The sequence below is a fragment of the Orcinus orca genome, chromosome 4, assembly GCF_937001465.1.
Source record: "Orcinus orca chromosome 4, mOrcOrc1.1, whole genome shotgun sequence".
In the NCBI taxonomy this organism is placed as follows: Eukaryota; Metazoa; Chordata; class Mammalia; order Artiodactyla; family Delphinidae; genus Orcinus; species Orcinus orca.
This window is the reverse complement of record NC_064562.1, coordinates 9861426-9884860: the sequence shown is the minus strand read 5'-3', so window position 1 is coordinate 9884860 and position 23435 is coordinate 9861426. Positions and strand designations below refer to the sequence as shown.

At 41.7% G+C, this 23435-nt stretch overlaps 2 protein-coding genes across 13 annotated transcripts in view; one reads left to right on the top strand and one right to left on the bottom strand.

The window, feature by feature from the left end:
- HERC3 (HECT and RLD domain containing E3 ubiquitin protein ligase 3) overlaps window positions 1-23435 on the bottom strand; it is a 140221-nt gene that overhangs the window by 17751 nt on the left and 99035 nt on the right. The gene's annotated exons all lie outside the window — the stretch shown is intronic.
- NAP1L5 (nucleosome assembly protein 1 like 5) lies at window positions 16040-17902 on the top strand. The gene has a single exon (XM_004276966.4). It carries the CDS (start codon window positions 16632-16634, stop codon window positions 17166-17168), a length of 537 nt encoding a protein of 178 aa, XP_004277014.1. The 5' UTR covers window positions 16040-16631; the 3' UTR covers window positions 17169-17902.

Genomic DNA, 23435 nt, shown 5'->3' with positions numbered 1-23435 from the left:
AAAAGCTTAAATTGCCTTGAAGAGCCTGTTAATAGAAATATGGACATTAAAGGAGATTCCAAAGAGGGCTCAGAAAGAAAAGAGAGATGTAGAGAAAGCTTCTACTATCTTAGAAAATACATATATTAAATCATAAACAGAATAATGCTAGGAATATGGATATTAAAGCACTCTGGTGAAGTCCCAGATGGAGATGAGGAACACATTATATTTTGGAAATTTGAAAATGGCGATCTTGTTATAACATGGCAGAGAACTTGGCCAAGTTTTGTTCTAGTGTTTTATAGAAAGTAGGACTTCTAAGTGATAAACCTAGTTATTTAGCAGAGGAGATTTCTGAGCCAAGTATTTAAGGTGTGGTCTGGTTTCTTCTTATAGTAAGATGCAAGAGAAAAGAGATAAATTGAAGAGGGAATTGTTAAGCAAAAAAGAACTAGAGAGGAGACCTTCAAGATGGCGGAGGAGTAAGACGCGGAGATCACCTTCCTCCCCACAGATACACCAGAAAGACATCTACACGTGGAACAACTCCTACAGAACACCTACTCAACACTGGCAGAAGACCTCAGACCTCCCAAAAGGCAAGAAACCCCCCACGTACCTGGGTAGGGCAAAAGAAAAAAGAAAAAACAGAGACAAAAGAATAGGGACGGGACCTGAACCAGTGGGAGGGAGCTGTGAAGGACGAAAGGTTTCCACACACCAGGAGCCCCTTCGCAGGCGGGGACTGAGGGTGGCAGAGGGGGGAGCTTCAGAGCCACGGAGGAGAGCGCAGCCACAGGGGTGCGGAGGGCAAAGCAGAGAGATTCCCGCACAGAGGATCGGTGCCGACCGGCACTCACCAGCCCGAGAGGATTGTCTGCTCCCCCGCCGGGGTGGGCGGGGCTGGGAGCTGAGGCTCGGGCTTCAGTCGGAGCGCAGGGAGAGGACTGGGGTTGGCGGCGTTAACACAGCCTGCAGGGGGTTAGTGCGCCACGGCTGGCCGGGAGAGAGTCCGGGGAAAAGTCTGGACCTGCCGAAGAGGCAAGAGACTTTTTCTTGCCTCTTTGTTTCCTGGTGCGCGAGGAGAGGGGATTCAGAGCGCCACCTAAAGGAGCTCCAGAGACGGGCGCGAGCCGCGGCTAAAAGCGCGGACCCCAGAGACGGGCATGAGACGCTAAGGCTGCTGCTGCCGCCACCAAGAAGCCTGTGAGCGAGCACAGGTCACTCTCCACAACCCCCTTCCGGGAGCCTGTGCAGCCCGCCACTGCCAGGGTCCCGGGATCCAGGGACAACTTCCCCGGGAGAACGCACGGCGCGCCTCAGGCTGGTGCAATGTCACGCTGGCCTCTGCCACCGCAAGCTCGCCCCGCAACCGTACCCCTCCCTCCCCCCAGCCTGAGTGAGCCAGAGCCCCCGAATCAGCTGCTCCTTTAACCCCGTCCTGTCTGAGCGAAGAACAGACGCCCTCCTGCGACCTACGCAGAGGCGGGGCCAAATCCAAAGCTGAGCCCCTGGGAGCTGTGCGAACAAAGAAGAGAAAGGGAAATCTCTCCCAGCAGCCTCAGGAGCAGCGGATTAAATCTCCACAATCACCGTGATGTACCTGCATCTGTGGAATACCTAAACAGACAACAAATCATCCCAAAACTGAGGAAGTGGACATTGTGAGGAAAGGTAAACTTTGGGTTTGCTTTCTGTATCTAACTTGTTTCTGGTTTTATGTTTATCTTAGCTTAGTATTTAGAGTTTATTATCATTGGTAGATCTGTTTATTGATTTGGTTGCTCTCTTCCTTTTTTATCTATATATTTTTTTCCTTTTTCTTTTTGTGAGTGTGTGTGTGTATGCTTCTATGTATGATTTTGTCTGTATAGCTTTGCTTTTACCATTTGTCCGAGTGTTCTGTCTTTTTTTTTTTTTTTTGTATAGTTTTTAGGGCTCCTTATCATTGGTGGATTTGTTTTTAGGTTTGGCTGCACTCCTTTCTTTTTTTTATTACTTTTTTATTTTTAATAATTTAAAAAATTTTTTTATTCTTTTCTTTCTTTCTTTTTTTTCTCCCTTTAGTTCTGAGCCATGTGGCTGACAGGGTCTTGGTGCTCTGGGCAGGTGTCAGGCCTGAGCCTCTGAGGTGGGAGAGCTGAGTTCAGGACATTGGTCCACCAGAGACCTCCCAGAGATCTCCATCTCTACACTAAGACCCAGCTCCACTCAATGACCAGCAAGCTCCAGTGCTGGACACCCTACGCCAAACAACTAGCAAGACAGGAACACAACCCCACCCATTAGCAAAGAGGCTGCCTAAAATCATAATAAGGTCACAGACACCCCAAAACACACCACCGGACACAGACCTGCCCACCAGAAAGACAAGATACAGCCTCATCCACCAGAACACAGGCACTAATCCCCTCCACCAGGAAGCCTACACAACCCACTGAACCAACCTTAGCCACTGGGCGCAGACACCAAAAGCAACGGGAACTACGAACCTGCAGCCAGCGAAAAGGAGACCCCAAAAACAGTAAGATAAGCAAAATGAGAAGACAGAGAAACACACAGCTGATGAAGGACCAAGGTAAAAACCCACCAGACCTAACGAAGAGGAAATAGGCAGTCTACCTGAAAAAGAATGCAGAGTAATGACAGTAAATATGATCCAAAACCTTGGAAACAGAATGAAGAAAATACAAGAAACGTTTAACAAAGACCTACAAGAACTAAAGAGCAAACAAACAATGATGAAAAACAAAATAAGTGAAATTGAAAATTCTCTAGAAGGAATCAATAGCAGAATAACTGAGGCAGAAGCACAGATAGGTGACCTGGAAGATAAAATAGTGGAAGTAACTACCACACAGCAGAATAAAGAAAAAAGAATGAAAAGAATTGAGGCCAGTCTCAGAGACCACTAGTTCAATACTAAACGTACCAACATTTGAATTATAGGGGTCCCAGAAGAAGAAGAGAAAAACAAAGGGACTGAGAAAATATTTGAAGAGATTATAGTGGAAAACTTCCCTAATATGGGAAAGGAAATAGTCAATCAAGTCCAGGAAGCACATAGAGTCCTATAAAGGATAAATCCAAGGAGAAACACCCCAAGACATATATTAATCAAATGATCAAAAACTAAATACAAAGAAAAAATATTAAAAGCAGCAAGAGGAAAACAACAAATAACACACAAGGGAATCCCCATAAGGTTAACAGCTGATCTTTCAGCAGAAACTGCAAACCAGAATGGTGTGGCAGGACATATTTAAAGTGATGAAAGGGAAAAAACCTACAACCAAGATTACACAGCAAGGATCTCATTCAGGTTCAACAGAGAAATTAAAACCTTTACAGACAAGCAAAAGCTAAGAGAATTCAGCACCACCAAACCAGCTCTACAACAAATGCTAAACGAACTTCTCTATGCAGGAAACACAAGTGAAGGAAAAGACCTACAGTAACAAACCCAAAACAATTAAGAAAATGGTAACAGGAACATACATATCAATAACTACCTTAAATGTAAATGGATTAAATGGTCCAACCAAAAGACACAGACTGGCTGAATGGATACAAAAACAAGACCCCCCCCCCAAAAACAAACAAACAAAAGACCCATACATATGCTGTCTACAAGAGACCCACTTCAGACGTAGGGACACATACAGACTGAAAGTGAGGGGATGGAAAAAGATATTCCATGCATATGGAAATCAAAAGAAAGCTGGAGTAGCAATTCTCATAATAGACAAAACAGACTTTAAAGACTATCACAAGAGACAAAGGACACTACATAATGATCAAGGGATCGATCCAAGAAGAAGATATAACAATTTTAAATATTTATGCACCCAACAAAGGAACACCTCAATAAATAAGGCAAATGCTAACAGCCATAATAGGGGAAATTGGCAGTAACACAGTCATAGTAGGGGACTTTAACACCCCACTTTCACCAATGGACAGATCATCCAAAATGAAAAGAAAAAAGGAAACACAAGCTTTAAATGACACATTAAACAAGATGGACTTAATTGATATAGTACATTCCATCCAAAAACAACAGAATACAATTTCTTCTCAAGTACTCACAGAACATTCTCCAGGATAGATCATATCTTCGGTCACATATCAAGCCTTGGTAAACTTAACAAAACTGAAATCATATCAAGTATCTTTTCCGACCACAATGCTATGAGACTAGATATCAATTACAGTAAAAAATCTGTAAAAAAATACAAACACATGGGAGCTAAACAATACACTACTTAAAATCAAGACATCACTGAAGAAATCAAAGAGGAAATCAAAAAATACCTAGAAACAAATGACAATGAAAACACGACAACCCAAAACCTATGGAATGCAGGAAAAGCAGTTCTAAGAGGGAAGTTTATAGCAATACAATCCTTCCTCAAGAAACAAGAAACATCTGAAATAAACAACGTAACCTTACACCTAAAGCAATTAGAGAAAGAAGAACAAAAAAACGCTAAAGTTAGCAGAAGGAAAGAAATCATAAAGATCAGATCAGAAATACATGAAAAACAAATGAAGGAAACAATAGCAATGATCAATAAAACTAATACCTGGTTCCTTGAGAAAATAAAGAAAACTGATAAACCATTAGCCAGACTCATCAAGAAAAAAAGACTCAAATCAATAGAATTAGAAATGAAAAAGGAGAAGTAACAACTGACACTGCAGAAATACAAAGGATCATGAGAGATTACTACAAGCAAATCTATGCCAATAAAATGGACAACCTGGAAGAAATGGACAAATGCTTAGAAAAGCACAACATTCCGAGACTGAACCAGGAAGAAATGGAAAATATAAATAGGCCAATCACAAGCACTGAAATTGAGACTGTGATTAAAAATCTTCCAACAAAAGCCCAGAATCAGATGTCTTCACAGGCGAATTCTATCAAACATTTAGAGAAGAGCTAACACCTATCCTTCGCAAAGTCTTCCAAAATATAGCAAAGGGAGGAACACTCCCAAACTCATTCTATGAGGCCACCATCACCCTGATACCAAAACCAGACGAAGAAGTCACAAAAAAGGAGAACTACAGGCCAATATCACTGATGAACATAGATGTAAAAATCCTCAACAAAATACTAGCAAACAGAATCCAACAGGACATTGAAAGGATCATACACCATGATCAAGTGGGGTTTATCCCAGGAATGCAAGGATTCTTCAATATATGCCAATCAATCAATGAGATACACCATATTAACAAATAGAATGAGAAAAAACATATGATCATCTCAATAGATGCAGAAAAATTTTCGACAAAATTCAACACCCATTTATGTTGAAAACCCTCCAGAAAGTTGGCATAGAGGGAACTTACCTCAACATAATAAAGTCCATATATGACAAACCCACAGCCAACATAGTTCTCAATGGTGAAAAACTGAAACCATTTCCACTGAGATCAGGGACAAGCCAAGGTTGCCCACTCTCACCACTATTATTCAACATAGTTTTGGAAGTTTTAGCAACAGCAATCAGAGAAGAAAAAGAAAGAAAAGGAATCCAAATTGGAAAAGAAGAAATAAAGCTGTCACTGTTTGCAGATGACATGATACTATACATAAAGAATCCTGAAGATGCTCCCAGAAAACTACTAGAGCTAATCAATGAATCTGGTAAAGTAGCAGGATACAAAATTAATGCACAGAAATCTCTGGCATTCCTATACACTAATGATGAAAAATCTGAAAGAGAAATTATGGAAACACTCCCATTTACCACTGCAACAAAAAGAATAAAATACCTAGGAATAAACCTATCTAAGGAGACAAAAGACCAGTATGCAAAAAACTATGACACTGATAAAAGAAATTAAAGATGACACAGATGGAGAGATATACCATGTTCTTGGATTGGAAGAATCAACGTGAGAATGACTATACTACCCAACGCAATCTACAGATTCAATGCAATCCCTATCAAACTACCAATGGCATTTTTCACAGAACTAGAACAAAAAATTTCACAGTTTGTATGGAAACACAAAAGACCCCAAATAGCCAAAGCAATCTTGAGAATGAAAAATGGAGCTGGAGGAATCAGGCTCCCTGACTTCAGACTATACGACAAAGGTACAGTAATCAAGACAGTATGGTACTGGCACAAAAACAGAAATATAGATCAATGGAACAGGATAGAAAGCCCAGAGATAAACCCATGCACATATGGTCACCTTATCTTTGATAAAGGAGACAAGAATATACAGTGGAGAAAAGACAGCCTCTTCAAAAAGTGGTGCTGGGAAAACTGGACAGCTACATGTAAAAGAAAGAAATTAGAACACTCCCTAACACTATACACAAAAATAAACTCCAAATGGATTAAAGACGTAAATGTAAGGCCAGACACTATAAAACTGTTAGAGGAGAACATAGGCAGAACACTCTATGACATCCATCACAGCAAGATCCTTTTTGACCCACCTCCTAGAGAAATGGAAATAAACAAATGGGACCTAATGAAATTTAAGAGGTTTTGCACAGCAAAGGAAACCATAAACAAGACAAAAAGACAGCCCTCAGTGTGGGAGAAAATATCTGCAAATGAAGCAACTGACAAAGGATTAATCTCCAAAACATACAAGCAGCTCATGCAGCTCAATGTCAAAAAACAAACAACCCAATCCAAAAATGGGCATAAGACCTAAACAGACATTTCTCCAAAGAAGATATACAGATTGCCAACAAACACGTGAAAGGATGCTCAACATCACTAATCATTAGAGAAATGCAATTCAAAACTACAATGAGGTACCACCTCACACCAGTCAGAATGGCCATCATCCAAAAATCTACAAACAATAAATGCTGGAGAGGGTGTGGAGAAAAGGGACCCCTCTTGCACTGTTGGTGGGAATGTAAATGGATACAGCCACTATGGAGAACAGTATGGAGGTTCCTTAAAAAACTACAAATAGAACTACCATACCACCCAGAGTAATACCACTATTGGGCATATACTCTGAGAAAACCATAATTCAAAAAAAGTCATGTACCACAATGTTCACTGCAGCTCTATTTACAATACCCAGGACATGGAAGCAACCTAAGTGTCGAAGAATGGATAAAGAAGATGTGGCACCTATATACAATGGAATATTACTCAGCCGTAAAAAAGAAACGAAAATGAGTTATTTGTAGTGAGGTGGATGGACCTAGAGTCTGTCATATAGAGCAAAGTAAGTCAGAAAGAGAAAAACGAATACTATGCTAACACATATATATGGAATCCAAAAAAAAAAAAAATGGTTCTCATGAACCTAGGGGCAGGACAGGAATAAAGATGCAGACGTAGAGAATGGACTTGAGGACACGGGGAGGGGGAAGGGTAAACTGGGATGAAGTGAGAGAGTAGCATTGACATATATACACTACCAAATGTAAAACAGATAGCTAGTGGGAAGCAGCCGCATAGAACAGGGACATCAGCTCAGTGCTTTGTGACCACCTAGAGGGGTGGGATAGAGAGGGTGGGAGGGAGACACAAGAGGCAGGAGATATGGGGATATATGTATATGTATAGCTGATTCACTTTGTTATAAGGCAGAAACTAACACACCATTGTAAAGCAGTTATACTCCAATAAAGGTGTTAAACAAAAAACAGACATAGGGAGAGTCAAAAAAAAAAAAAAAAGAACTAGAACTTGAAGGTTTGGAAAATTCTCAGACTATCCATATGTCATGGTCTGGAAAAAAGCCAAGGGTGTGGCTGAACAATGGTTTGCTGAAGAGATCAGGCATGTGGCTCATGGATCAATCATCTCAGCAGAAGCCAGGAACAGAGATGTGGCTCTCCAGGAAAGATATGTGGAGGACCTTCTGGTCTGATGGCTTGGACCCCCATGAATTGCCTGGGAGGCCAACAAGGTTTATGAGAATTTTATACCAGCACTGCCAGCTTGCACTGAAGGGGCAAAGATGGTAAAAAAATGAAGAAAGGCTGTCAGGATTCCACAGGTGTGAAATGAGTCAGTAGAGCTAACTGGCTGTGAACAAGTGTTATCTTTCAAGAAAAGGGAAGAATGACCCCAACGGCAGATAAGAGTCCAGTAGGGCTATCACTACCACCATGGGCACAGGTCCAGGAACAAGGCCGGCACTTCCACGGCTCCAGAAGCCAGGACTACTATCCCAGTGGGCCAGAGGACAGAGCACGGACCCAAAGAGGATTGTTCTCCAAGTCTTAAAATCTAATGAGTAGGGGACTTCCCTGGTGATCCAGTGGTTAAGAATCCGCATTCCAATGCAGGGGACGTGGGTTCAACCCCTGCTCAGGGAACTAAGATCCCACATGCTGCGGAGTAACTAAGATCCCACCTGCTGCAGGGCAACAAAGCCTGCATGCTCTAGAGCCCATGTGCCGCAGCTACTGAGCCCGCACACTCTGCAGCCTGCGTGCCACAACTAGAGAGAAGCCCGCACGCCGCAACAAAAGATCCCACGTGCCGACGCAGCCAAATAAATAATAAATAAGTAAATATTTTAAAAATATCTAATAAACAGAATGGGAGAAAATATTTGCAAACGAAGTGACTGACAAAGGATTAATCTCCAAAATACATAAACAGCTCATGCAGCTCAATATCAAAAAAACCCCCAACAACCCAATCCCAAAATGGGTGGAAGATCTAAATAGACACTTCTCCAAAGAAGAGGTACAGATGCACATGAAAGATGCTCTTCACTACTTATCAGAGACATGCAAATCAAAACTACAACGAGGTGTCACCTCACACCAGTCAGAATGGCCGTCACCAAAAAATCTACAAACAATAAATGCTGGAGAGGGTGTGGAGAAAAGAGAATCCTCCCACACTGTTCGTGGGAATGTAAATCGGTACAGCCACTATGTTCCTTAAAACACTAAAAATAGAGCTACCATATGATCCAGCAATCCTACTCCTGGGCGTATATCCAGAGAAAACCGTAATTCAAAAAGATACACATACCCCAATGTTCACTGCAGCACTATTTACAACAGCCAGGACATGGAAGGAACCTAAATGTCCATCAACAGAGGAATGGATAAAGAAGATGTGGTACATATATACAATGGAATATTACTCAGCCATAAAAAGAATGAAATAATGCTATTTGCAGCAACATGGGTGGACCTAGAGATCGTCATACTGAATGAAGTCAGTCAGAGAAAGACAAATATCATATGATACCACTTATACGAGGAACCTAAAAAAATGGTACAAATTAACTTATTTACAAAGCAGAAATAGAGTTACAGATATAGAAAACAAACTTATGGTTACCAGGGGGGAAGCTGGGGGATAAACTGGGAGACTGGGATTGACATAAACACACTACTGTATGTAAAATAGACAACTAATAAGAACCTACTGTATAGCACAGGGAACTTTACTCAATACTTTGTAATGACCTCTATGGGAAAAGAATCTGAAAAAGAGTGGATGTGTATGTATATGTACAACTGATTCACTTCGCTGTACAGGAGAAACTACACAACACTGTAAATCAACTGTACACCAATAAAATTGTTTTTAAAAATCGAATGACAGAATGGCCATTATCAAAAAAGCTAAAAACAAAAAATGCTGGAAAGGGTGTGGTGAAAAAGGAACCCTCCTACACTCTTGGTGGGAATGTAAACTGATACAACCACTATGGAAAACAGTATGGAGGATCCTTAAAAAACTAAAAATAGAACTACCATATGACCCAGCAATCCCACTACTGGGCATATACCCTGAGAAAACCATAATTCAAAAAGAGTCATGTACCAAAATGTTCGCTGCAGCTCTATTTACAATAGCCAGGAGATGGAAACAACCTAAGTGTCCATCATCGGATGAATGGATAAAGAAGATGTGGTACATATATACAATGGAATATTACTCAGCCATAAAAAGAAATGAAATTGAGCTATTTGTAATGAGGTGGATGGACCTAGAGTCTGTCATACTGAGTGAAGTAAGTCAGAAAGAGAAAAACAAATACCTTATGCTAACACATATATATAGAATCTAAATTAAAAAAAAAATGGTACTGATGAACCTAGTTGCAGGGCAGGAATAAAGAGGTAGACATAGAGAATGGACGTGATGACATGGGGTGGGAGGGCGAAGCTGGGGCGAAGTGAGAGTAGCATTGACATGTATACACTACTGAATGTAAAATAGTTGGCTGGTGGGAAGCAGCAGCTCAGCACAGGGAGATCGGCTCGGTGCTTTGCAATGACCTAGAGGGGTGCGATTGGGAGGGTGGGAGGGAGACGCAGGAGGGAGGGAACTGGGGACATGTGTATGCATATGGCTGGTTCGCTTTGTTGTGCAACAGAAACTAACATGGTACTGTGAAGCAATTATACTCCAATAAAGATGTATTAAAAAAAAAAACTAATGAAATTTGCCCTGCTAGGTTTATAATTTGCTTGGGACCTCTGGCCCCTTTCTTCCTCCTTTTAGAATGAGAATGTCCTTCCAATGCCTGTCCCACCATTGTATTTGGAATAATCTGTCTGGTTTCACAAGTTCACAGGCTATAGAAGAATTCTGTCTCAGGATGAATCAAACCTTAAGTCTCACTCATACCTGACTTAGACGATATTTACATGATATATTAGTCCAGACTCTCCAGGGAAACAGAACCAATAGGAAGTGTGTGGGCATATGGGTATATACATATATAAATAGAGATTATAAAGAATTAGTTCATGCAATTCCAGAGGCTGACAGACCACAAGATCTGCAAGCTGGAGACCCAGGCGAGCAGATGATGTAGCTCTAGTCCAAAGGCAGGCAGGCTCGAGACCCAGGAAGGGCTGATGCTTCTGTCAGAGTCTGAAGGCAGGAAAACACTGATGTCTTGGGGCTTCCCTGGTGGCGCAGTGGTTAAGAATCCGCCTGCCAATGCAGGGGACACGGGTTCGAGCCCTGGTCCGGGAAGATCCCACACTCCGCGGAGCAACTAAGCCCGTGCACCACAACTACTGAGCCTGCGCTCTAGAGCCCGCGAGCCACAACTACTGAAGTGCACGTGCCACAAGTACTGAATCCTGCGCACCTAGATCCCGTGCTCTGCAACGAGAAGCCACCGCAATGAGAAGCCCACGCACCACAATGAAAGAGTAGCCCCCGCTCGCCACAACTAGAGAAAGCCCGTGCACAGCAACGAAGACCCAACACGGCCAAAAATAAATACGTAAATTTATTTTTAAAAAAACCCCAAAACACAAACTCATGTCCCAGCTCAAAGGCAGTCAGGCAGGAGGAGTCCCCCTTACTCAGCCTTTTGCTTCTATTCAGGCCTTCAACTGATTGGATGAGACCCATGCACATCAGGGAAGGCAATCTGCTTTACTCAGTTTCCTGATTCAAACGTTAATCTCGACCAGAGACATCTTCACAGACATACCCAGAGTAACGTCTGACCAAACATCTGGGTACTCCATGGCCCAGCCAAGTAGACACATAAAACTAGCCATTACAGAAGAGACTTTGAGTTGATGCTGGAATAGGGTAAGACTTTGGGGGGTGCTGGAATTGAGTGAATGTATTTTACAGGTGAGAAAGACATGAATTTGGAGGGGGAGGCAGAGAACAGTACGTTATGGGTTGGACTGCGTCTCCCTAAAATTCATATATTAAAGTCCTAACCCCCATTACCTCAGAAGGTGACCTTATTTGGAGATAGGGTCTTTACAAAGGTTATCAAGTTAAAATGAAAGTATTAGGGTGGGTCCTAAGGTAACGACTGCTATCCCTATCAGAAGGGGAAATGTGCACACAGACCTGCACAGAGGGAAGACAATGCGAAGAGACACAGGGAGAAGACAGCTATCCACAAGCCGAGGAGAGAGGTCTGGACTAATTCCTTCCCTCACAGCCCCTGGAAGGATGCAACCCTGCCAACACCTTGGTTTTGGAGTTCTAGCTTCCAGAACCGTGAGACAATAAATTCCTGTTGTTTAAACCACTTAGTCTGTAGTATTTTTTTTACAGCAGCCCTAGCAAATTAATACACAGACTCTAATCTCTATCTGCCAATTAGTACTGCTCTCACCACATGCTTTTCTTTAATAGTGATCATTAACAGTTACGGAGTGTTTACTAGGTGCTAGTCACTGCAATAAGTACTTGGATACACGCTATCTCAGTGAATACTCAAGGCCACCCTTTGGGTAAACTTTACGGTATAAGAATTGTGACTCAATAAATATACAGTCAAGAAAAAACAACTTTTTTGAAGCTGATGTGATCGTTATTCCAATTTCACAACTGAATTCAAGAAAACAACTAGTAGAAGGGCAGGGGCAGAAACTGAAGCCAGATATCTGAGTACAGACCTGTGCTCTCAACCCCACCTCATCGAAGTGCCCTCCCTACCCCACCTTGCTTGCTTCCAATGTGACAGCTGTGTGGGAAATTACAGTACGCCAAGGTAAGGACTTCACAGCGTGACGGCACATCGTGCAATTCACAGCTACGTGTTACCTGCAGCCCCACAGTACACTAGAGTCCACAAAGCCCATAAAATGAGACAACTCTTAATGAGTTAATTTTTAAACACACAGATTTTAAAAAGCAGGTACTATATGCATTGCCATGGGTTTTCAGAAGTCTGAATCCAAACTGTAGTAAGGGTCTTTTTAGAAGCTTGTCAAACCGATTCTGAAATTAATATAGAAAGTCAAAGGACCTAGAAAAGCAAAACAATTTTGAAAAAGAACAGAGTTAGCCAACTTGAATTACCTAATTTCATGACTTATAAAGCTACAGTTATCAAGTGTGGTATTGGTGAAAGGACACATAAATCAGTGCAACAGAACAGAAAGTCCAGAAATGGATCCACAGGTACATGGACAGTTAATTTTTGCCAAATTTGAATGAGCAATTCTGTGGAGAAAGGATAGTATTTTCAATAGAAGTCGTACTGCATCAACAGAATATTCATATGCTAAAGGTATCTACCCCTATACCTGACACCTATTTAAAAGTTAACTCAATACGGATCGGAGTCTAAAAGTGAAACTTTAAGTTGTAAAACTTCCAGAAGAAAACGTAAGACCAAATCTTTACGGCCTTGAAGTTGGCAAAGATTTCTTAAATATGACACCCAAAGCATAATCTATAAAGAAAAAGTTAATAAAATGGATTTATCAAAATTCTAAATATCTGCTTTTTGAAGACACTATTACAAAAATGAAAGACAAGCCCCAGACTGAAAGAACATATTTACAGAACACATATCTTACACAGGACCTGTACCCAGAATATATAAAAACATTAAAAAATTAATGAGCAAAAGTTTCAATTTAGAAAATGGGTGAAAGCTCTAAACAGACATTTTATTAAAGGAGATACATAAGTGACATGTAAGCACGCTGGAAGATAACATCTCTAATCATCATGGACACATACACAGCTCTGAGATGAGGGGACAAAAAACCAACAATACCAAATGCTGGTGAGGGTGCGGAACAGCTGCAACTCTCATGCACTGCTAGTGTGACGGCAAGGGGGACAGCCGCTGTGGAAAACACCGTGAAGTTTCTTATAAAGTTAAACCCACATTTACCGTATGACCCAGCAATTCCACTTCTAGATACTTAGCCAAGAGAAATAAAGACCTCTGTTCACACAGAAACCTGCTGATGAATGTTCACAGCATCATTATCCGTAATCACCAAAAAAAAACCTGGAAATAACTCAAATGGGAATATTACTCAGTAATAAAAAGGAACAAAGTACTAATACAGTATACGGAACACCACTGATGAATCTCAAATTCATATGCCGAGTGAAAAAGGCTACACACATATGATTCCATTTATGTGACGTTCTGGGGAAAAGTCAGAATTACAGAGACAGATCAATGGCTGCCAGGTCGGGCAGGAAGGGAAAGACCACGAGCGTATCTGGGGGGATGAGGTTACTGCTCTGCAGTTCCATTACTGTAGTGTTTACGTGACTCTGTATGTCTGTCAAAGTATCCTAAAAAGGGTAAACTTTATGGTAAACAAATTATATCTCAATACAGACTTTAAAAAAAAAAAAGAGTAGCCTTGAGACTGGCTGGGACCCTTTGCTGCAGTGCTGGCACCTGGACAAACATCTCCTCCAGCAGCAAAATACAAAGAAAGCAGAAGGGACTAAAAATAACCACATGGGTGCCCAGTTGGGGCAAATTACGAACAGGGAACAAGGTACAAAAAGACCAAAAACCCAACGTCACTTCTGAGGAACCAGGAGCAAAAGCAGGGTACCAGGAACAAAAAGCAGGGTACTGCGCACGCTCCCTGCACACAGACCCACCAAGGGGCTGGGCAGACCAGCGAAGCTACCCCTCTGGCCTGACCCCTGGACCCATTCCTACCCTCGCCCCAGATAAGGAACCCGCTCACCTCCCCGCTTAGGGAATGAAAAGGGAAACTGTTAACGTGCTTTAGCTCCCTTGTGCTGTAGCACGAGTCCCAGTAAAGCCTTGCTTGAATTTCTTACGTGGCCTCTTATCAGCTTCTATTGATGAAGGAGTCCAAGAACCCCACAGCTTAAGGCGAAGTTTAAAATTTTTTTTAAAGATGGGAACATAAAAATCCTAAAAGATGGGCACACCCTGGCTGTCTCAAGCAAGTTAAGTTAGTTAAGTAGATTTGAATAAAGTTTGGGTCTTGTTTTGTTTTGTCTTTTTAAAGTATGCCATAGCTTCTGTACTACAGGAGTTTGAAGGCCCGGTTTCTGCCCGATTCTGCCAAGCAGGTGATACATAATTGTAAGAGAATATTTATTTCACTTTCTTTTTCTGCTTCTAAGTTCCTTACTTTTAAAAATGAGAAAAGGCATTCCTAACCTCAAGGTCGCTTTAGCTGGCTGATCCTATACATATTTCATACATGGTATATGGAATATGTATACGATCAGCCAACTAAATATAGATATATCATTACAGCAAATTCAGTCAGAGTTAAGACTGAAATTTAACAAAAAAACCCTCAGTCATTACAAATGCTAACGGGGAAGCAGACAATAAATTATCTGGAACGGAATTAAGAAAGTAAGTAATACGAATCACAAGTACCAAAAAAAAACTAGCATGTTTGCTAATGGGAATATATTGGGCCTTTTATAAATAGTAACTTTCTTTGGGGATGGGCACAAAGATGTCCTTTTGTAAGAGAATTATTATCGCAGGTTATCTTTGTGGATTAATAAATGCAATTTAATTATTTTGCCGACAAAACACTTACCAAGTGCCCACCAAGTGTCAGCACTAAGTGCTTTACATATTATTAACTCATATCCGCAAGAACCAAAAGACGGCACCAAATGTACCTAGGGAAGTAATTTCCTTACAGTCACAGGTTTTATGGAAAAGCTTCAGCAAGTCCCAGTATAACTGATGAAGGAAAAGCATTTGTATCAGTCATGCCGAATTTGAAAGCATTCCTGAAGAACCCCGGTAAAGATCGTGTGCGTTCCATACCTAAAACTATGTGCCCTTATCCTTATTCAAGAAGCTATCGTTCTGATTTAATAAATGAGGAACTAAAGTCTCTACTCACGTGGCTACTAGAGAACAAGAGTTCGGTATTTAATAGCTTTTCTTCATGTTCTCATACAAGAATCACCAGTAAGAGCCATAGCACAGGTGCTGAACGTGCCTCGGGGACAACGCCTGTGCGTGCGTGTGTGTGCCAGCGCGTCCCCAAGGAACGGCAGTCCTAAACACATGCTTCAGGCCCAGGAAGGCAGGGGGCCCTCGGCCTGGGCCTCCGGGCTTACACGGTCTTGCTTTCTGTGGCCCTCCTGCCGCTTCATTCCGAGGACCCTTCGAGAACATTCCAGGATAACGTAGTGCCGAGATTCCCTATCCAAACGGCTCCAAAGCTGCTTCCAGGGTCCGTCTAGCTGAGAGAAGACCCTGCCACCAGTATATATGCTGCTAGGCTGGGAAAGGGCCAAAAGGGGCTGTTGGGGTGGGGGGGCAGGGGTGATGGGGGGCATGTAAACTGCACTATTCCCGCCCCCATCATCACACGCACCCAGGTCGTCAAGTGGGTGGGACGGAGCCCACTCTCCCCGCGCCTCCACTTCCCGGAAAAGAAGCCAGTGAAATCTCAGGTGCTTAAAGACGGCTCCCCAAGAGTAAGCCAGAGACGGCCTGCCAACGGCAGCCCAACGCCAGCTAAAGGGAGATGCAGACAAACGCCAAGCCAGGCGCACTGGCGGATGGAGATGAAGCCCTGGACAGGCTAGAGGAGCACGACGGACAAGGCTGAGCGCTTCCCCACGGCGGATCCCCGCGGCCAGCCGCAGCCCCGCTCTACTGTGGGGGGAGGCGTGCGCAGGCGGACGGGCAGGGTCGCTAAGAAACGGGTCCGGACGTCGTCCGCAGTGCGGGGGGACGGCAGCGCAGCATCGGCGGTCGGCTGGCTGGTGCGGGTCGAGGGCCCGACCATCAGCTGATTCTGGGGAGCCAGTCAAGCGCCCGCGGGGGCAAAGGGCGGGGCCGCGCCAACGTCCCCGCCGCGGCCGACGTCAGTGCCGCTTGCCGCTTGCCGCAGGATCGCCGGGGCGCAGCTCGCGGGCAGCTCTCCGCGGGAGCCAGCGAGACCTCTGCGCTGCTCCGCGAACATGGCCGACTCGGAGAACCAGGGCCCCGCGGAGCCGAGCCAGGCGGCGGCGGCAGCAGCGGCGGCGGCGGAGGAGGAGGTAATGGCGGAAGGCGGTGCGCAGGGGGGAGATTCTGACAGCGCGTCCGGCGACTCCGACGGCGCGGTCGGTCAGACGGCTGAGGAGCCCCAGACGCCTGCAGAGAATGCACCGAAGCCTAGAAATGACTTTATCGAGAGCCTGCCTAACTCGGTGAAATGCCGAGTCCTGGCCCTCAAAAAGCTGCAGAAGCGGTGCGATAAGATAGAAGCCAAATTTGATAAGGAATTCCAGGCTCTGGAGAAGAAGTATAACGACATCTATAAGCCCTTACTCGCTAAGATCCAGGAGCTCACAGGTGAGATGGAGGGGTGTGCGTGGACCTTAGAGGGTGACGACGAGGAGTTGGAGGATGAAGAGTACGAGGAGGAGGAGGGAGAGCCTGCGGCGGAGGCGGCGGCTGCTGCCGCCAGAGATGAGGGTCCCCACTCTGCAGTGTCTGACGACGCCCAGAAATAAGCGGGGGCAGAGATTGCAGAGGAGAATGACGACGCAGATTCAAAACCCCGATTTTTTTTTTCTTTTACACATCGGTGGACTTGAAAAGGCTCAGGTTTTGGACCAAAGTACAATGTGAATCAATTCTGACATTCCTAGAATCATATTAAATCGACGCAATCAGGTCCTGGCCAGCCCGTTTCCAATCTGAACACCAATATACCAAAAGGTGTTGTAAACGAGTTAAATTTAAAATGGCTTTTTCATGATCTCTTCTGCGAGGGCTGGAGTTGAGACTTCCTAAGGGTGTCAAGTAGATGTGAAGTAAAGAACGTCACTTTGAAACCCTTTGATCACACTGTCATCACACTACGCACAGAACACCCAAGCCGAGACCGAACATGTTCTCAATGCCTAATTCTTCAATTTCTTTAGTCTTGCATTTTTCCAGCTCAGAAGCATCAGAACCCAAGAAAAATCTCATCTTTAAGACTTTGCTTTCATAACCCAGACATCAGCTTTACACTTCAGAGAAGCGTGATGGGATGGAGGAAGCCCGTGCCGGAGATCATGACAGTACTGTTAATGAGGCCCAGAAAACTGCCACTTCAAATTCTAAAGACTGTACTGAATATTTGGTTCTGAGAAGGAGGGTGTATAACCTGTACACTATTGTCAACATATGTGTTCATTATTTACAGTCTCGTGTTTATGTGTTTTCCTGGTAGTGTCTATTTACAAAGGTGTTAAAACAATGTTTAAGTATTGATCCCTTTATCTAGCATTTTAGAATTAATTTACTTGAAAAGATGTAGAACCTAGTAAATTCTGTAAAGCATGTGTATCCAATGTTATGTTGGATCCTTGTGATGTCTTTTTGTCTTGTAGCTTTTAGAATGTAGCTGTGAAAATTATCAGAACTCTTCACGGAAGCTGATGTGTGGAAAAAATATACTTGAAGAACCAATCCAACTGTGTGTCCCCATCCCCAGCTCAGAAGTAGAAAGGGTTTAAGTTTGCTTGTGTTAGCTGTGCCTTCCTTATTTTGCTATGTAAATGTGACATATTAAATATAAAATGGTGCATAATCAAATTTTTCTGCTTGAGAACAGACTGTCATACAGTAAAGGATTTTTAGGAGGACACATTTAATGTAAAGACTCTTAGCTTCTTTGTGGGTTTTGAATTGTGTGATCTGTAAAGAAATTTAAGCATAACGTTGTTTACCACTGTGGTGTTAATAAAACAGTATTTTCAAAAAACAGAAGGACTCATACCCTGACTGCCTGGAATCAAATCCCAGCTCTGCCTCCTATTAGCAATGAATCTTGGGCAATTACGTTAATCTGTGTTCAGTTGCTCCTCATCTATAAAAGGGGATAGTAAGTCCCTTCCTCACAGGTTATTATGAAGAACAAACTAGTTAATTTACATAAATCCCACAGACCAGTGTCTGACCCTAAGGGTTCAAGATATTTTAGCTATTATTATTATGGTTATTATTATATGAAAGATAAAGATGATGATTTGAAATTCAATCCTCCTAAATTACGAAAGAAGAAAAAATACATATTATATTCCTAAGTTCATGATATTACTGTTAAAGTGGGCTTTAATTCATAAACACAGGTAGTTCAATAAACTGTCTTGTTTTGTTTTCCTCAGTATAAAAATCAGGTTTTGATTTCTTCCCAGAAAGGACAAAAGACTTTAATGTGACATTATGCATATATTAAAAAGTCTATTTCAGCTTTATATTTGGGCATTCTAAATGAAGTATAAAACTGAGGACCCCCCCCCCAAAATTTTAAACACAGACGTGTTTTCTTCCATTTCCCTTAAGGGTTAAAACTAGAAGCAAAATTAGACTGCTTTACCTTAGGGAACGGAAGGAAGCTCTGACCTGTTGCTAATGGCAATAGTTGAGTGAAACCTTAATGTATTATTAATCTTCCTTAGGGCCAGGACAACAAAAAGAGAAAATCAAAATAATGTATTACGTAAGTCAATGATTATCTTAACCATGATTATCTGAAATAGAAGGGAAAAAATCTAAAAAAATTCAATATTCATTTCTTATCCCTAGGAGTAAGAGACTGTCATTTAATATTTTTCTAGGTCCCACAAAAAAGCAAAACTGAATGAAACAAATAAGGTGTGTAGTTAGTGGGGGGAAAAAAATTTTTTTTTCAGGCATGTGATTACTATACATAGAAAACCCAAGAGAATCAACTGAAAGCTGTCACATTCACAAATTTGAGGAATAGAACAGACATATAAATATATAAAAACCAATAACTATTTCTAGGCACTACTAATGATAAAAATATATGCAAAGGGCGCTCTTTCACAGTAGAAATAAGAAACCAAAATATTTATAAAAACCTCTAATAAAAATGTATATAACCAATGGAAAAAAAACAGTATCCCAAAGAAATGTAAAAGAGGCCTTTGGAAGGTGAGATTGAATATCACAAACGTGTCAATTCTTCCCAAATTAACTTTTAATTTATTACACTTCAAATCAAAACCCAAACTGGATCTGGAACCATATAATTACCCTAATCTTCATCTGTAAGAATAGGAAAACAATTAAGATTTTTACCTTAGACCAGACACAAAAAAATTTTTTTAATTGAAGAAAATATATTATTAAGTATCAACTACTAGACAGGGAAAGGTTACATTTAGAATGATTTAAGACCAAAAGAAATAATCGACAGGCACGACAACACAAAAATTAAGAAGTTTTAGAGATTTAAACAGACTCCACATTTTTAAAAGTAAACAGCAAACTGGGAATAAAATCTGCAATAAATACAAATGGCAAAGGGTTAAAAGTCTTAATATAACACAGAGTTGATACAAATGATATGAAAATCATTTCATCTTAATAGAGAAAAACGTAAAGGACATCAGCAGACGACTTTAAAAAAAGGAAATACTGCAATCCTGTTTGGGGCAGCAAGACACGTCCTGAAAGGGCAATACTAAGTGGACCAGGCCTCCAGCAAGGTCTGGAGGATATGCAGGCCGAGCTGTGTGCTCTGGCCAGCAATCTTTCTTTCACTTACGATAAGACTTTAGCTGTGGGGTTTTCTAGCTACCAGTCATACCACTGTTGGTTACTTTTCCCAGGATAAGGCACATAATGTGCCCTTCACAATGTCAAACAATTTCCACCATTTTCCTAACTGGGTTGATCTTTCCCCTCTGTTTCCTGCACTGCTTATTTGACAGTTCCTCAGGCAGACATAAATCTTGTGTGTTAACATGTAGCAGGATACCCTCCCTTGAAGGCAGGTCAAACGCTCTTACTCATAAACCTTTTTTCATCCATTATAGGCCCAAATTAGTAAGCAACGCACAAAGTAACTGGCAGAAAGAAAGGCAACTGTGCATTACACATTCAGCTCAGTCTCTAAGAGCATTATGCAGAAGACTGCAGCACGCCCACGCTCCCTGCCCGAGCACATCACAGCAGCTCTCCGAGAGTTTACAATTCAGTGTACACAGACGCATTTGCATGTGCACACACGTAGACACAAACCCGTTTTTTTAATTGGGGTGGAATTCACAAAACATAGCCATTTTAAATGAACAATTCAGTGGCAGTTAATACATTAATAATGCTGGGCAATGACGACTTCTATCTCATTCACTTTTTTTAAACAAAAATATTTTAGAGGTAAACATCAGTAAAAAGGATCAATGCTGGGCAGAATATGTCAAGTAGCCTATGCATGGAAGAAATACAAATTTTACAAGCGAGGTCAAGTTTCTTATTAGATTAGATTAAAAAAAAAAAGAACACTCAGTATTTGTAAGGATTCGATGAAATGGGTACTTCTCATACATTGACGGTAATGTATAAGCTGGTATAATTCATTAGCAAAATCAATTTAGTAAAAATATCAACAAATTCAAAATGATATACACTAATCCAATTTCACCCTTGGGACCTTACCATTAAAAAGTAATTTTAAAAACAAACAAAGCTTTATACATAAGATGACTGATACAGTGTTATTAAAAATGGAGGGGAACTAACACACCATTGTAAAGCAATTGTACCCCAATAAAGATGTTAAAAAAAAAAATGGAGGGGGAAGAGAAAGAAAAAAAAGGAAAGAAAAAAAAAAAGAACACAGAAACAAGCCAGATACCCAAAAGGGAAAGAATAGAAAATACACATTTACACAGCAGGCTGTGCAGTCATTATTAAGGGTGTTCATGAGGGCTTTACAATAACATTATATATATAAGCACTGTCTCAACCTAAGTTTAAAAATTCAGACATACACTTTTATACGTACATTGTATGTCTTTAACTATGCCAACTTTGTTTCTAAAAAATTGCATAGTCTGCCTGAAACGAAAACGGCAAACTCTTCGAAGTCATTTATCTTCTAGGGATGAGGGGACCTGGGGACTCTGGAGCCCTGGTCTTGGCCCTCTAAGTGGCAGTGGCAGTCAAACAGAACGGCTCTGAATCCTGGCTCTGGTGTTTGAACACTGGACTTCTGGCTGTGTAACCTTGAACAAGTGACTTTTGTCTCTCTCTGCCTCAGTTTCTTCAGCTGTAAAGTGGGGAGGACTGCATGGGAAGGACTCAGAATAATGCCTGACACAAGGGAAGCACTCGAGAAACGTTACTGGCATTTTAATTATCTGCTATTCCTATAACAGCCCAGTGCGAGTACCACGCAGATCTTAACGATTACACCTCTCATAGACTATCTCAAGAGATCAAGGTGGGAGGAAGACGCAAGAGGGAGGAGATATGGGGATATATGTATATGTATAGCTGATTCACTTTGCTATAAAGCAGAAACTAACACACCACTGTAAAGCAATTATACTCCAATAAAGACGATAAAAAAAAGAGATCAAGTGAAGTCTTTCATTAGTCCTAACTTCAGTAGATCTTAAGGCGCTAGAAAGATTTGTCATGTGTGGGTTTTATTCTCAGGTTCTCTCTATGGAATCTAGGTGCCCTTTGGAGCACTTACCTTAAGCCTGGCATTTCCTTTTCACTATTCCCTCTCCCCACCCCATATGGAAGAAATGAGGGAAGATATTGATTGCATTTGATTTGATTAAATTGAGTTAAACTGGGGGAAATCTAGAATGATATGTAGGGTTTTTAAATTAATGGTAGTAACACCATGCCACAGAGTGTGAGAACTACTTAACCACAAATAGTCATGTAATGCAGTATTATTCAGATGTGACTGCCAGTTGTTCCAAGATGTAGCTAAGATGTGGCCACCAGCAATCACCCATGGATGTTCCTTTACCTGGATGCTTATAATTCAATTGTCTGTCTGCAGCTCTTGTCCAAGGAAAGAAAGCAATTTTAAGTCCAAATGGAATGTAATAAATTATGGATACAGAATTGGTACCCTTCTGACATTTCCCTCCAGGGCAGTGGTGACAGCAAATATCTTACTGTTAACAGAAACAGCTTCAATGCCAGCAGCATCTGTATACACAACGCTCAAGTTAAAAATCCAGCAGGTGTTATTCTTTTGGTTCTTTCATTTAATTTTCTTAGACTAATCTATGAAATACCCAAAAAGGACCCCCGGTGATGAGGTTATGGCATATAAGAGTCAAAAGGAAATAACAGCTGCAATGATTAATCTTTTAGCGTCGTATACAAGCTTTCTTACCGGGATCTCAACATGCTTTAATGTTAAGATTTCTGCTTTTTGCAACATTAAAGATAAAGGAAAAAACATCTGCTTGTCTTCTTCTGGCTGTCCCTAACTCTGACAGCAATACTATGTAATGAGGCAGTAACCACACTAGGTTCTCAGAAGCCTTCCCAACAGGTAACTGTGTCAACAAGGGGGTCTGCTCCTGTCACCGAGTACAGAGTCATGGACAACAGTGCCTAAAGCAGTGGGTGAGCTCCCCACCGTGTGTTCGATGAGTGCTAGCAACACAGAAAAGCCGAAACCCAAACTTGCACCGAACACAGAAGCCATTCCATGTTTAAATTTCAAGCATCGCGTACTGGCAATAAAAATAAGAACCCCCCTCTGCCTGGCAATATTTAAAACGACAGCACATTTTATTGCACAAAGATTTGAAAACTTTTTTTAGAAAGAGAGAAGCTATTTTTTAGAAAGTCATGGTAACATAACAATGGAGTTTTGTAATACAAGTAAAAGAATAATGTAAGTTCCCTTATTACTCCCTTGAAATTATGTACTGTCTTTCTTTTAAGGAACCTGTATGTCATCAGACCATCCTTATGAAAAATGTCTTGTAGAAGCAGCC